The sequence below is a fragment of the Rhinolophus sinicus genome, chromosome 5, assembly GCF_057876585.1.
Source record: "Rhinolophus sinicus isolate RSI-liver-muscle chromosome 5, RSI-T2T, whole genome shotgun sequence".
NCBI lineage: Eukaryota > Metazoa > Chordata > Mammalia > Chiroptera > Rhinolophidae > Rhinolophus > Rhinolophus sinicus.
The window spans coordinates 7767132-7779706 of record NC_142505.1 but is presented as its reverse complement, the minus strand read 5'-3'; the positions used below and the strand labels follow the sequence as shown (position 1 = coordinate 7779706).

General features: G+C 36.3%; 1 protein-coding gene across 2 annotated transcripts in view; it reads right to left on the bottom strand.

The window, feature by feature from the left end:
• The window catches only part of SMARCC1 (SWI/SNF related BAF chromatin remodeling complex subunit C1), a 137324-nt gene that overhangs the window by 97228 nt on the left and 27521 nt on the right, over positions 1-12575 (bottom strand). For both annotated transcript variants that reach the window (XM_019723988.3, XM_019723987.3), the window contains exons 5-7: positions 11689-11781; positions 8271-8340; positions 2071-2140 (exon numbers count right to left, since the gene is read on the bottom strand). In XM_019723988.3, coding sequence (XP_019579547.2) covers positions 2071-2140; positions 8271-8340; positions 11689-11781 — 233 coding nt within the window. The remainder of the gene's footprint in view (positions 1-2070; positions 2141-8270; positions 8341-11688; positions 11782-12575) is intronic.

Sequence of the window (12575 nt, the reverse complement as noted above, 5' to 3'; positions counted from 1 at the left end):
TAAATCATTCCTCCTACGCCTCCACGATTCTGAAATAAGCATAAAATTTAAACTTTGTCAGTGCTACTATACTGGCCAACAGTGATATCTAAATGAAATACAAGTATGGTAACAAGCATTGGCTTCCTGTAGCTACAACTCAGAAATCAGTTCAAAAGCCTTTGGAATAAGCACAGCTCTACCTATCTATCAGTAACATCCAGTAAGTTTCCTAGGAACACTTAAACATGAGCTGGAGGAAAAAAGTTCCTCTGCCAATTAACTAAGCCAGCTAAAGATTACAATGGGAGGAAAAAACTGGTAACCCTGTTCTTTAAAAATCTTGAGTAGAAAACGTTCTACAGGTATAAGTGAGGGCACAAACTATAGTTAATAAAGAAAGTGAACTAACAAGACCCCTTGAAAAGACAGGACCTGAGCTAGTCACAACATCGTATTTGACACGTGAAGAAAAGGTTAGCAAACAGGTTACCACGTCTTATAATGTGTTGTTACAAAATTTATCTCAACTCTTTACTTACATAGCTTATCATCATAAGTTTGAGTTTCCACCTAAGAGTTTCAAAGGGCAAACTAAATTCCTTTACTAGTTCCCGTAATATTGAAAGGTTTGTTTTAATAGTGTCAAGGACTACACGAAGCCTCAAGATTAGAAATGTTTCATAGAAAGCATTTATTTAAATGTTATTCTAAAAAAATTCTTAGTTCATTTAAAGTCGTCAATTATGGTTCAGAAGAGGTTGATTAGCAAGCTGACTTGATTTGGTTCTAATTAACTCAAACTGTATAAAGACTGTGCATATATACTCTTAGGAGTTTGAACATATCTAAAGACATATCTCCTTCTTTAAAAAATATATTTACACATAAAATAGTTACTCAAATAGATTAACTTAAAAACCGCACACACCAGACATTCTATGTCTCAAGATGCACACACACTGATGCAATAGTCTCGTTCCTTCCATAAAGTGAAATAAATTCTGATCATAGATCCAATGACCAAGTTAAATGAAATACAGAAAACAGAGAAACATGTTCAAATATACCAGTGATGCCATAAAAAAATTCACACTGTGGTAAATTGCAAGACAACCTGGTTTCTTAAATAATACAATGGGGTAGGTGTGGGAGGACAGAGAGAGAACCTATAAATTGAAAAATACCTCAGAAATGTATCAACTAATCACAAGATCTTCTTTATGAAGTCTAACAAATAAGAATTAATCAAATATATCGCTTATACAACAACACTGACTAGATATTTGATATTAAGGAATTTTATTAATTTTTTCCCCTTAGCTTTTAGAAATACATATTAAAATGTTTATTATTGGCATATTGAAATGATACAGTTGGGATTTACTTCCAGCAATATGGGAAGGCTAGAAGTGGATGTAGGTACAGGTCAAAGAACACTGGTCTGACATGAAAAACCCACAATGCAGAAAATTGCCACCTGACAAGGCAACAGTGAAATGAACGCCCAAACAGCTCTCCTGTGGGTATGGAAGCGTATTCTTATTCCTAAGGTGCCCCAAGTGGGCAAAATATTAAATGAGAACCACCACTTTCATTAACCTCTTCTTTATAATATTCTTTACTCATATTTAGATACTGAAATATAGCATGAGCCATGATATATAAAAATAGCACTACCACTAGGGAATAAATTTCTGCCAAGAAGAAAAATATTTTTAAACCTAAAATGTTGTCTTTAATAGTATGGCATGAGTACCTTCTGGAAAAACAAATAAAACTACCCAGTCATAAAATACGAGGGAGAAAAATTCATTTCTTGAAGGAAACGAATCTAAATTAGCAGCCTAATCCCATACTGAAGCACTGTTTTGGCAAATTCAGCAAACATATCAGTTTATTAAGAAAAATAAAGCCATGTGACTTCATGAATGCCTTAAGAAAACAATCACTAAAAGACTCAAAAGAGTGAGATCGATGACAAATTAATAACAAAGTTGTCACCATTCATAAAGTGACACTATTTATACATAACTCTGGCTTGCACTGACAAAGACCTTTATGCCAGATCTCAGGACCTCTCAACATTACCTGTCTGGGTAAAACCCCCAATGCACTAACACTTGCTTGTCTTTTCTCATCACAGGTCTCAACCATTCTTCTGAAAGGGAAAAAGAAAAAACTTTAGTCAAGCTGACAAAATAAATGAATAAACTATCATTTAGACTTAATTTTTGGTTTGCTAAGTTTTTGCTTTGCTAAGAAGTCCTCCCCAAAAACGTTTTCTCATAATTGAATGTTATCTACCACACTTTAAGGGGAAGTTTTTCCGCCGTGTATTCAGATTTACTAGGTCTAGGCCTATTATCCCTCCCTCCTGACCAAACCAGCTGTCCAGTGCAGTACAACCCTCCCCTCCCACTCACCTGCCTGTGTGTCTCCAGGTTGCCCCAAATCACAGTCACTATATTCTTTACCGCCTCATTTTTGTTGTAGAACCTCTCCTCCCTTTTCTGTGAGGCTTTGCAATCACTACACATATTTCAAGGTGTAAGTCATGCATCAACTCCCTGAAAGTTTTACTAAATACTCTTCTTCCTCTTGATCCACTTTTTCCTGTATCCTGTAGTGCTTTATAGTGCTACATCACAGCTTTCAGCAATAATGCGATTTCTGGTATTCTTTAACGGCCTCCTGTTAATTGAGCCCTCCCAACAAGACTGTAAGCAAATATGATCACATTAGATATTTTTATTTCAAGTTGCCTTAACAAAGATAGGTGCAAATTTATATAATCATATTATTCTTACTGACTTTTCATCATAGTTGAATTATATCTACATTTTAGCACTTGTTATATTTCTTTGGTAGTCTAAATTTAGCTTAGAAAACTTGTTTCTAGGTACTAAAAGGGAGCTAATGAAACTCTTTGAAACCCAAGAAACAGCAAAACAGAAAAACTAAGTGAAATCAAGCTAAGTAAAATTGGCTTTGCACTGCCCGTTTCAACATGAAATGGCCCCTTCACTGACTGAAGCCATGAGGTCCACACGCCTATGCTCTTTGTTAAGCATCCACGTGCTCACCTTACTCTCTTGAAAAAAAGTTAAAAGGAAGAAATCAGGCCCTGTTCCTTGGCCTGATGTCCCAAAATGTCCAAGGAAAAAGTGAAGAGGAGGCCAGTGGGCTTTGCAGAACTCACTCTGGATTTAAGATATACTGACTCTCTAACTACTAAGAGCTGTCTTTAGGATACGGAATCTACCTTCAAAGGTTGTGCAGCTTTAGGAGGGAAAGAACAGAGGATATTCATCTTTCTACAGCTGACTTTGATAGAGACTGTGGCACTGAGTGCCCTTGAAATTTTTCATAGCAGAAACAGCTAATGGTTAGGGATGTGAATTCATACTCTTCCCAGAGACGATCATAAGCTACAGAGAACCAATAAAAACCCCACAATTTTATGAGCAAAAATTAGCCCAAAATCAAAATATGGAAGTAACTCTTACAACTCAACAATAAAAAGGCAAATAATCCAACTGAAAAACAGAAAAAGGATCTGTACAGGTATTTCTCCAGAAAAGATATACAAATAGCCAAAAAGCACATGACAAGACACTTGGAATCGTTAACCATAAGGATATACTGTCTGACACGCACTAGGAGGGTTCACATTAAAGAACAGCAGATAAACTGCAAATAAGGATGTAGACAAATTGGTATCTTCATACAATGCTAATGGGTTTATAAAATGGTACAGCCACTTTGGGAAACAGGGTGGCAGTACCTCAAAATATTTAACACAGAGTTGCCAATATAACTCAGCAATCCACTGTCTAGATAAAAATACAAGAGAATTGAAAGAATGTCCAACAATAACTTTTACACAAATGATCATAACAGCATTATTTATAAATGAATGTCCATCAACTTTCAAACGGCTAAACAAAAGGTAGTACATGTATCCAGATAATGGAATGTTACTTGGCAACAAAAGGGAATAATGCTCAGGAAGTGATGTCAGCAAGAGAGAACAGAAAGGCCCACACCCCGGCAAGCCCCAAGTCAAGATCAGCTGTACTGAGACAGTAAGAAAAGCTATTTCTTACCAACCACAATAGCACTTCTCCCAAGCCTGCAGAGCTCAGTGAGATCAGCTCACAGCTTCCTCTTTGGGCTGAAAAGAGCAGAAGTGCATCCAATGTTCCAACTTTTCAGGGGGCTGCGAAGGGACTGGTCTGGCTCACCTGACTCGAAGCACTGACGGAACTGGCATATTTTGGATGCGTGGTAGCCATGGAGAACAAGAGCTCAGCAGCTTCTGCAGCACCAGCAAACCAGCAGTGCTGCAGAGAGAGGCTGGCTCAGCTCAGTGCAATCGGGATAAAGCACCCAGATCCCAACTTCTCCCTTGGTAGGGAAAAAGAGTGGAACGTGTATCCAACGTTCCGGCTTCGGGGGGGAGGGGGGGCAGCCCAAGGGATGGTTTCTGTCTCTACTGACTCAGAGTGCTGATGGGGAACCAACATACGTTGGAAGTCTGGATACTGCAGAGATCGAAAGAGCCCAGTGGCTTGCTGCAGCCACGGAGAACTTGTAGTAGAGCAGAGAGTCACTAGAGAAAGCAACAGATTATAAGCTGTTGAAAGAGAAACCAGCAAACCTCTCTGACTGGGAAATTGCACACACAAGTCCAGAGAAGATGCATACCCAGAAAACATTTGAGGGATGCCTAGAATCTCAAGCTGAACTGACTAGTGAGTGAGTCTTCCCTTGTACAAAGCCAGAACGTAAAGAATGCTCCAAGAGGTGGCTATTTTTGCAAATGCACAAAACAGCAGAAAATAACAAGACACAAAAAGAGAAAGGGAAAATGGCCCAAAGAAATGAAATGAATCTCAAAACCAATCCTAAAAAAAACAAAGATCTAAGAATTGCCCGACAAATTCAAAATAATCATTTTAAAGAGGTTCAATGCACTACAAGAGAAGAGTTAAACAAACAAAATTAAAGAAATGATGCATGAACGAGAACATCAACACAGAGATAGAAACCATAAAAACAACCAGAGTAGCTGAAAAATATAATAACTGAATTGAAAAATTCAATAGAGAGGTTCAATATTAGACTTGAACAATCAGAAGAAAGAATCAACAAACTCAAAAACTAGTAATTTGAAATTATCAAGTCAGATGAACAAAAAGAAAAAAGAATGATGAACAGATAGGAAAGCCTAAGGGACTTTAGATGAATGAATAAGATTTATTTTGGATAAGATTTAGTATCTTTTCCTCTTCTAATTAATATCTCGATTGTTTTCATTTTCTTCATTTATTTTCATCTCTCAGGAAGTACATAGTCTTTCTGATAAAACGAGTAAATCAACCCATGTTCTTAAACCAATTTCTCCATCCCTTCCTGGTCTCAACCCTATTAGGTGCTTCAATTTACATCTGCTCTTCCAGAAATGCATTATAAAGCCATGACCTGAAAGACAAAACCCAGGCCACCCGCTGGGTGGAGTCCTCCATCTTCTTTCCCCTGCCACACTTTCTGAGAAAATGGTGCTCTTCCACCAACTCCCCAACTTCCCCTCACTTGCAAGTTACTGAAATTTCATTCTCAAAGGTTATCAATTATTTCCTAACTGACAAATCCAAATGCCCTGTCTCAGGCCTTACTTTGTAGAACAATTCCACTGCCCACCTCCTCCGTTTTGAAATGCTTTCATTTCCTTATTTTCCCGACTTTTAAGATATGGACCATCCTGGTTTGTCGATTGACTAATCTCCTTTGCTCTCCAGATGTATGGATTTATCCCATCCAATGGATTGTAAATGTTCCCTCACTCAGCAATTTAATCCAGAGCTTCCAATGGGTCTTGCTTTCTGACCAGTCTACTTACAGCATATATCCCAGAAATCAGCTCCCAGGCAAATTCTCCTAATACAGCCTCAGTTGGACATTTCTCTTCACCAAAATGATCAATACTGTCTACCTTTTCCTTCATTCACCAAATAAAAACAAAGCTCTTAAAACCAGAACGCGTTATCTTCTCACTTACCTACCCTTATCTCCCACTATCCTGAGACATTAATTAAGCCCAACCTTGCCATTTGCTTTTCCTCAAATGTCATAATTTATTACCTCTATGCTTTTCCATATTTTATATCCCCTTCTAGCATGCCATACTTGAAATTTTAAGCACCATTAAATAGCACCTTTTACTTTAAATTTTGTAACTAATCCTCACGAAAGATACATTGCATTTTTAAGGGTTTTACAACTTGGTTTTTAATGTGCTGTGGCGATTTTAGCATCTGTACACTTGCATGAAACAAGTACAGGTAAGGAGCCCAGCTCAAGGCTTCGCTCAGAGCCAACATTTACTTGACAGCCATTTATTCTAAGGACAATCACACAGTATGTAGGATCATGTTTTATATTAAAAAGATAACCTTCAATATAGTAAAAATTAAATTTAAATGATATCTCCTAACAATTAACTACCGATAGCAATACAAGCATCAGTATGTAGTAAACGAAGTTGTATTAAACAAAGGAAAAAACTCACATAAAGAATTAATCACTAAGTACCTAAGATATAAAAATTGCAGTTCAAATCTGTAAAAAGCAGGGTTTTTACCCCCAAAAAAGCTCACAACCTGAACATTTATACCAGCTTTATTAGAGAAATCTTTATTAGTTAGCCAGGAACAGAATCACTATTCTAACACACACAGCTATTCACCACCTCCATCTAGTGGAAACTAGTTGCAACTACCTAACAGGATAAAATAAAAAACCAACTCACTAAACACGAAAGGCAGGGTGAGGTTTTTTACTTTTTAAAAGCGTAATAATCATAGAGCTAAAATTGTGACTGTTACAAATAAAATAAAACTTTCAGCTATCAAAACTAATGATGGAAAGACTTAAATGTAACAGCTAAAACTATAAAACTTTTAGAAGAAAAAATAGGTATATAAAACTTCATGACTTACATTCGATAACAAACACGCAAGCAAGCAATTAATCAAACCAACCTAATCGCTTATAATTTTTAGTATCTGTAGAATTTGTAGTAATGCCCCCTTCCATTCTTGACATTATGTGTTTTCTTTTTTCTCTCCTATTTGCAGCAAAATTTTAATGGGCTTATATTAGTCTTTTCTAAGAACCGTTTCTGACACAGCTGAGCACTTTGATACTGTATATTTTGTACATTAATTTTTGCTCTATTATTTATTTCCTTCTTTCTTTAATTTTAATTTGACATCATTTTTCTAATTTCTTGAGAAAGATGTGTGGACCACTGATTTTTCAGTCTTTCTTCTTTCCTAATAATACACATTTAGATACAAATTTCCCTCTGGATAAAGTGTTAGCTGCATCCTACAAAATTTAAGGTTCTTATACTTTATTATTCATTGCATGATCAGTAAGACTCAAAGATTTTCCATTTCCATTGCAATTTATTTTTTGATCTATGGATTATTTGGCAATATATGTCTTAATTTTCAAACATATGGGAACTGTCTGGTAATCTTCCGGTTACTGACCTGTAGCATAACACACTGGTCAGGAAAAAAACTCAGCATGGGGTAATTAGCAGCTCAAATCTGATATAATTTGACTTCTTACACAGATGTCTTACAAGGATATGTTGTGCTTACCAGAATACTTGATCCCTACAGGAGAGTTCTTAATCTCAATTAATTAATTTGGTTAATTAATAATTCACATTTTGTTTCCCAACTTTCCAACTTTTGAAAGAATGCTTAGGACAAATCAGTTTCCATAGGTGTCTAATGAACTACGGCTACTGACAAAGTCAACTGTCAGGATAGCAGTGTTGACGATCAGAATCTGAACCACTGTAAATTCACCAAACTAACATTATTTTGGAGGGGCCTACTTTTGTCAGCTTGTAAGCCATATTCCCCAGACATGTGCTCTCTTGCAATGTCTCTTAATTTTCAGAACACAAGAGACATAGCAAACCTTAAAAAGTTAATACATAAGGCATGCCTAGACTTAACACCCAGATGGTAATTACCAACTAAGAAATAAAAGTCTAATGATTAAAAAGTTGGACATCACAGAATTAGTTTGCTTAGCCCAATTCAGCAAAAAAAGAAAAACTATAAACTTAAACAATCTGTGGATTTTATTTAATACTTGATAGTCTCTTTTTAAAAATGCTGGTTATATTATTTAAACCTCTGCTGATATAACTTAAAATCCAGTGAAATGTGAGTTTATCAGTTCACAACCAAAAGCTAACTTACCATCCTCTTGTGAGGAAGGATATGGATAAATGTGGTGGGAAGCTTTTGACTTCTCATCAGTAAATGTACCCTGAAAAGCAAATGAACAAATAACATAAAAATAAAGCACATGGCCAACAAACTATGAGATGCCAGATGCAACATGCTTAAGAATTATAAAGGTATTATTTTACTTACTATATTTTAAAAGTATCATTTTAAGCCTAAAATATTCTTATTATTTTTAGTCAAGGAAAAGGATAGTGATTAATAAGAACAAAAATAAATTATCTATAGACACGGTTTATACTGTTGTATAGAAAAAAAATACAAGTACCTCGTAGCTAATTCTCTATGTATCTCTCAAGTAACCTTATCAGTAATATGAGTACCTCTAACTAATAATTTGAAAAGTTACTCCAAAGTCATCATAAATTATTGTTATTATTAGAAGTGACTCAATGCAGGTTTATGGCCATGAGCGATGTTACCTAGGAAGACATATATATATACACACACACACACACACACATATAAATGATGGACATTGACTTGACTCTAGCATGTATGAGGTGTGATGATAAAGTACGGTGAATGTTTAAATTTAAAAAATTTATTACAGCAAAAGACACATTGCCATTAATCCCCCTCAAAATAATCCCCCTAGCTTAGAACACACTTATCCCATAGTTCTTGCCACTTTCTGAAGCAGCTCTGGAAGTCCTCTTTTATGAGTATCTTTAGTTGCGCTGTTGTGGTTGTCTCAATGTCCTAAACTGATTCAAAACGTTTATCTTTCATGGTTATTTTGACTTTGGGGAAGGAGCCAGAAGTTGCACGGTGCCAGATCCGGTGAATAAGGTGGATGAGGACACACCGAAATGTTTTTATTGGACAGAAACTGCTATACCAAAAGCGATGTGTGACACGGAGCCTTCAGTTGTGATCACAAAATACAGTGAATGCTGCTGCTGAGTGCCATCCAACAGAAAGGCAGGGATCTTCAATACGGGAAGTGGCGCATCAAACCTTGGTACCACTGTGTGAGAAGCTGTTCGGTGGAGTCAGTGGGGTGTGAGCTACAGTTGAGAGAAGGTGTGTTTTAAAGTGTGCCATAAATCACCCTCCATCATGACATGCTCTGTGTCACACATCACTTCTGGTATAGCAATTTCTGTCAAATAAAAACATTACAGTGTGTCCTCATCCACCTTATTTTCTGGACCTGGCACTGTGCAACTTCTGGCTCTTCCCCAAAGTCAAAATGATTCAGAACATCGAGGCAGCCACGAAAGCGCAACTAAAGATACTCACGAAAGAGGATTTCCAGAACTGCTTCAGAAAGTGGTAAGAACAATGGGATAAGTGTGTTCAAAGTGAGGGGGAGTATTTTGAGGGGAATTAATGGCAGTGTGTCTTTTACTGTAATAATTTTTTTTTATTTAAACGTTTGCTGTATTGTTTGATCACAACTCGTATATATGCTACTATTAATTCAACATTAAAAAAGTGGATGACATACATGCTGACGTCAAGTTTTAGTGAGGCAACAGGTATAATATTACATACATGACTTGGATGACATTTAGACACAAAAATACTCGTTCTAGAGACCCTAAAAATGATGAGAAGTCTTAAAATCAAGTGTACGTAGCACCTAAACAAAATTAACAGAAAACCGTAATAATGGTATTTTAAACAGAAGGAAAATTGTAAAATTGAGGGCTATTTAAAGGGGAATGAGCTACCAAATAAGGCAAGGAGTTCTCCACCATTAGAAGTGTTTGAGTACACTTCTGAACAGCCACAGAAGCTGAAAGGGGTGTCAACATCTCACGAGTGGGAGGCGACAGCAGAGCAGAGTATTTAGCACTCTGACCTCTTGCAGTCCATCAGACAGGCCTGGGTTTGAACTCAGCCCGACCATTTATTACTTGTCTGGTATGTGACAAGTATCTAAGTTTTTTTGTACTTCAATGTCGCCTGTGAAATAGAGTGGTAACAATATCTTTTTCATAAGGATTTTATTAGACCTAATAGATGCAATGAACTAATAAGAATAGTGACAGATACACTGTAAGTGCTCATTCAATGGACTAATTGATACATTTTAAATGCTTGAGCAAAGGTCTGATCATGAGTATTCAATAACGGTACGATTATTAGCTCTGGAGGTTATCCCTAGAAAACAACTGCTAAGTCAGATTTCTTAAGAACTATGACAACTAAATGTTCGGTAAAACTGTAGGAAAAATATATAAACTTTTCCCAGGATGGTTTCATAGCAATAAGAGTAAGAAATTTCAGCTTGCAAGGCAATAACCAGGAGGTTAATTTGTTCCATTTCTGCCCTCTATCATTCCACATGTAATAAAGCTACACTTGACAGCCATTCCAATAAACAGAGTCCAAAAGAGAAAATAAGGTTAAGCGATTTGTTCAAAGTCATAATGCTAGTGAAAGAAGAACTGGACTTCAGATTGCCTGATTTAACAACACAATTGTATTACCTTTCTCTTTGGCGGGATGTTTTTAATATATATTTTTAAAAGCTGTACTAAATCTCTAATTGTAACCAGTATTAGAAGCCTTGGCTTTAGGAACTTGGAAAATATCTTACTAAATGCTAAAACATAATTCAACTGGCAATCTCTCTTGTAGCAGAAAAAAGATATTTAATGAGGCTTCTCAATTAAATCTAAGGATTGGTAAAATTTTGTCCTCAAATGAAGTTGTTTCAGAAAATTATCTTCTACATAGGTCTCCTCAGCTAGTTTATCACGACATGGGTTGGCTCATATTACAGTTCAGCCACATGTAGTCACAAACCTACAGGCAGAAAATACCTAGTCTTGGCCTAAAAAGAAGTTACATGAAGGAAATGAAGTTAAAAGTTAGCCCTGGTACATGTGCACCAAGATTAAGTAAGCTTATAGGGAAAATAATTTCCCAGTTATTTTTTAAAAGCCACGAATATAAATAAAATACACATAACGAAGGGGGGGGAGCAGGTTTACTTCTTGAAGTCGTATTTGATCTTCTCCTACCCACAACTGTCACCAACCCTGACTTTGATCCCAGTGCTGCGGCATACGTTGGTCTCGTTCATTCTGCATATGCACCTTTCACGGTAAGACTATGAAGACTCCTCACTGGTGACTTTATTAAATGCTACTCTAGGGCACACACATGTATCAAATCATCAGGTTATATACCTTAAACCTACACAATGTTGTCTGTCAAGTATATCTCAGTAACACCAGGGAAATGCTATTCTGGGCTAAGAATTGAAGATGAGTGGAGAGAAAACATTTGGTAGTGTAAGAACCCAGAGAGAAAACTTTCATTTCATGCAGAGACAAACAAAATTAAATACTATGGTTGCGACTTGTAATACGTTTACTACTACACAATGTTTTGAAGTGATCGTGTCTATTACCTGATGTCGTTTGATGATATCTTTCAATTTGTTGGCCAACTTCAGATCAATGTCTGGAATGAGGTAGATGTTGGGTCTGGTCAGACAATTGCTCTGAGAAATAAAGAATAGATTTTGAAATTCTTTTGGTTTTGAAATAATGTCATATTATTTACGTATCACCCTAATAGCAAAAGGTGTCAATCAAAGCCATACTGCTTAAAATGGGAAGATGTACTTTAGCACAGAATGTCTTATTTCAATAGAAAACCTAGGTGTTCAGCAGAGTACTTAACATCCCCATGTCCCTTCTCTGTAGCTAGGTACACCCTGACAAAAATTGCTGAGGATCATGACCTAAAGAAATTCATCATCTTTTTCACTAAGGTACCATAATGACATATTGATCCTCCTACCCCATTTTACTAAACTTAGCTATCAGTCTAAGTCTAATGTAGTGTTTTCACCTACAGCTATTGTTGGCAGGGGGGAAGTATGTGCTCATTTTGGTTTATCATGTAAGTTACTTAAAATATAAAGACTGTGAATTATAGCTCCTTTTTCCCATTACTAATATTACACATGGCAGTGATTAAAACACGGATATTAACTCCCCAAACCATCACCAAAAATCAACCGACAAACAAAAAATATTCAGTTATTTCTCTAGCTAACAGTCCATGAGACAAGTTTTAGGCATTAGTGAATAATACCTAGCTAAAATTTTGCCCGCTGCCTCTTCCCAGGAAGGTTAATTCAATGATCACTATAAATTACCAATCAATAAAAATACTAGGAAAGAAAAGAATAAAATTAAGTATTGTCTCCTCCAAGTTATAATCTAGTTGGGGAAATAAGATCTATATTTATGGTACAACCATGACACAAATTCAAAGAAAAGGACTGTA